Source organism: Paramacrobiotus metropolitanus, unplaced genomic scaffold, assembly GCF_019649055.1.
Source record: "Paramacrobiotus metropolitanus isolate TYO unplaced genomic scaffold, Prichtersi_v1.0 Parri_scaffold0000434, whole genome shotgun sequence".
In the NCBI taxonomy this organism is placed as follows: domain Eukaryota; kingdom Metazoa; phylum Tardigrada; class Eutardigrada; order Parachela; family Macrobiotidae; genus Paramacrobiotus; species Paramacrobiotus metropolitanus.
Genome location: NW_026570654.1, coordinates 19,218 through 22,825, shown reverse-complemented (window position 1 = coordinate 22,825; position 3,608 = coordinate 19,218). Strand labels below are relative to the sequence as shown.

Genomic DNA, 3,608 nt, shown 5'->3' with positions numbered 1-3,608 from the left:
GTGAATCTAAAACTCTGAGTCTGAATCCTAAATAAAAGTCTGAGTCTGAATATTAAAAATTCAGATTCCGAAAGAATAAATTCTGAATATGAATACTTTTAATATAGTCTGACTCTGAATGCTGTGTCATTTCTTATATTTTTTCATTTTCTTATGTTTTCTTAAATTTTCTTAGGTTTTCTTATGTTTTCTCATGCTTTCGTATTTCTTCTTATGTCTTCTAATTTTTTCTTTCGTCTTTATTCTTATGTTTTCCTTGGTTATATTCTTATACATATTTACATAAAAAACACGAGAAAACAGAATGACGTCAGTGCAAGTGTTCGAAATAGTGGTCAAAGCGAAGTACAGTAGTTATTCAGAGAGAAGTCGAGAAATAGGGAAACATGTCGGCGAGCGATTCATGAATGTCGGACGACCACAGAAAAGAAAGCCAACGTAATTAAACAAGTGATGCAATAATATTATTCTTCAGCAACTCGGACACATCCATTAACAGGAAACCTGGCAAAATTACACCACCGATACGACAGATCGATGCGAAAATACCTGACCTTAAGAGAATTCCTCAATACTAAGTAGCGTCAGCAGAAAGTGCAGCGTAATGCGCGACAGATTCTCCAAGCGAGATCCTCCACTCCATCCGTGCAGCACTGCTTCCCGCGGTAATGCGAGGACGGACGCGGATCGGCGGTCTGCATCGTGCACAGAATCTACGAATGACCAACACAGATGAGGCTGACGGTTGGCGATTGAGGATCCCAGGACTGTCATCAACGTAGTGATTGACAACCGCAACGTTTTGGAGCTGATTCAGAAAAAGTTAATGCAGAGATACTCAATATGTTAGCGGTGTTGGCTTTTTCAAGTTCGCTCTGAGAAACTACTGATCGGTTCCAGTCCCGCGTCCACCGCACTCCACACCGCGCACGCCCAGCCCCCGTCCCCGCTGACCGGCAGTCGCGCCCAGGAGATGCTGCCGCCCACTTCCATACGACTCGTGCCGAAGGCGCAGTCCCATTGGCCCGAGTTTATGCAGCAGCTGCAGCCGGGCCCGGACCAGATAAACGCATCGCACGGCATATTCCCGAACCACGCGATGACATCACCCAACCGGAGGTCCAGCCAGTCACGCGGCGGCCGCCCCTCCCCATTTCGGTTCATGCGTCCCGCAAACCGAGTTCCAAGACTCCCAGACATGGCCCACATCCAGGACCAACTCCGCCCCGGCCACGTACAGCGCCGGCACGCGCCGCACCCCGCCTCCCACCATCCGCAGCGCGTCCAGCACGGTGAAGCAGTCCACGGTGAGGAGTGGGTGTTGGGGGTCGCGGGCGTAGAGGAGGATGCGCGTGGAGGGGCGCAGAGCGTGCAGAATGGGCCCAGAGCGTGTAGGAGGGTGCCGTTAGGGGGTAGTCGAGCGCGCGCACACGCTAGCCGGTCCCGTCCTTCTTGATGAGCAGGGAGGTCGACAGCGCCGCGGCGTCCAGGATGGTGTTCCACGCTGGGCACACCACGCGCAGCCGGGTCAGCGTCCGTGTGTCCATCTGGGCCAACACGTGCGGTCACACGTCCACGCCCAGCGCACCAGCTGCATCCGGTGTGCCGCCTTCCAGCCGGGCCGTCATCTCACACAGGATGACCGGGAGGCGCTGGGTCAGCGCGCTGTGCAGTTCATCCACGATTTTCTGCAAATCCCAACGCAAAGAATTCGTACCGCAGAATCTTGCAGTAAAAGTCTGTCTTGGAAATAATGACCAACCTGTGCCGTATCCTGAGACTGTCCCAGCCCGCCGCCACCGTACAGGTCCACGACGTACTGCACCTGGCCATCCGCGACGTCGAAGCAGACCACCTGACCCTGAGCGTCCGTGTCCTGGCTTCCGTCGCCGTCCACGAGCGCCAGGTGCACCTCCTTCATCCGCTGCAGCTGTTCTGCGGAAGCCCCCCGCCAACCGGCGGGCAGCGGTCGAATGCGCTTGTCGCTTGACCACCAGCGCCACGTACCGTCCCGTCGCAGCAGCACTTCCACGGCCACGCTCTCCCAGTGGTATATACCCAGAAAGAAAAGGCATGCCAGGTTCTGCGCTGGGCGACAGAGCAGCTGCTGGAAGGGGATGCGCTCGCGTCGACGCCCGGCGCAGAGCAGATCGATGCCCAGCGCATCGTCGGCTACGTCCACCACGCGGCCATACAGCAGGAAGTTGTTGTCGCCCACGACGTTGATCTGGTTCTTCAAGATCGCAAACATGGCTGACTGGTAGGATTTCTGGACACAGTCTATGAGAAAGCGAAGCGGTTCAAGACAAACTAGTGACATTTGCAAGACTACTGGAGTACTTTCACCCACATCTACAAATACACACAGTCTTTCAAGGATTTTCAAAACTTTGCGCCGTCGTGGTGCAGTGGTACTGCCTACGCGTATCGTACGACGTAGACGGTCTTCGATTCCCCCCTCGGTGCAACTTTCACGATCTACTTCGGACGGCGCCCAGCTTAATTATACTGTGCCATGCAAGGACTTGTCAAGTTCCCTATTCCATCGGAGCGAATCTGAATATAGATTTAGAATCAGCGAATGTTTCTGATTTAGAAAACTATTGGAGAAACCCAAAAGAACCAGCAGTTCTCTTCCCCTTAACTGAGGTACCGTACCTTTCTCCAAAAGCTTGCCAGATCAGAAAACTGCGCTGATGCTAGACCCGCAATCAGATTTGCTCGAAAGCCTTCTTGTCCAATAGGGTGCTTGATAAGTCCTTGGCGCCGTGTACTACGAGTCTACGACAACGTGCTGAACGCTGTTGTGGTTACTGACTTACTAGTACTACACTTTATCTACATACTGCTACTGCCAGGTCTGGTCAAAGGCTCTTCGTACCTGTCTCAGCAGACTTAAAAACCTGCTACTTAGGACTCGGATTTGGAGAGTGGTGAATAAGTGGGGAATAATCAAGTTGCGACGGTGAAAACTGAAGAGTGAGACCACACTAGCAAAAAAAAACAGAAAGTCTGAAAGTTAATCAGAAAATCGACTGCCGACTCTGCAGTGCAGAGTGCAAGAGCTGAACGCCGAATCACGCTGCCGTATCGGGCGGTTGCAACTACGTCAAACACCGAAATTCGCCAACTCCTTCATACAGATGTCCTGGTAATGAGTGATTTTCGCTCCTCATACGAAACCCAGTGAGTGCAACTTTAACTAATTAGACTCCGTCACTTGTTCAGAATTTTACGGCAAGTTCGGTGATGTTTAATGGAGTAATGGACGATGAAAACTAGGATGAAAAGAGAGTTTTCATAACAGCAAGGGCGTCTCGCGACGGGCCTGGGTGTAACTGTGTAAGTAACGATGAATTATTGAATTTACGTACAGAATATTAATTTTACAACAAGATGACTACAATGGTCGTGCTTCTGCCAAATTTAATAACCGTAATGCACAGGAAAACGCTTAAAGGAAATGCATGCATCTTTACAGACTCTACTGAGTGTTTCTCGTTCTGTTTCGCATGCCGACCGCTTTCAGAAAACGGTTTCACGTTCCGTCCACCCACCATTTCACTTGCCTGAATGGACCCGCATAAAAACCAATTTTCACTACTACA

The 3,608-nt window shown here is 51.1% G+C and overlaps 1 protein-coding gene across 2 annotated transcripts; it reads right to left on the bottom strand.

Annotated features, from left to right (window-relative positions):
• Positions 1-1,198: 1,198 nt before the first annotated feature.
• LOC129602395 (uncharacterized) lies at positions 1,199-2,980 on the bottom strand. 2 transcript variants are annotated; one of them, XM_055501400.1, is made up of 3 exons: positions 2,882-2,980; positions 1,763-2,280; positions 1,199-1,688 (listed from the first exon to the last, which is right to left on the bottom strand). In XM_055501400.1, exons 2-3 carry the CDS (start codon positions 2,249-2,251, stop codon positions 1,566-1,568), a joined length of 612 nt encoding a protein of 203 aa, XP_055357375.1. In that variant the 5' UTR covers positions 2,252-2,280; positions 2,882-2,980; the 3' UTR covers positions 1,199-1,565. The 2 variants fall into 2 exon arrangements, with proteins under 2 accessions (XP_055357375.1, XP_055357376.1); XM_055501401.1 differs by lacking the exon at positions 2,882-2,980 and adding an exon at positions 2,367-2,448.
• Between the last annotated feature and the right edge of the window lie 628 nt (positions 2,981-3,608).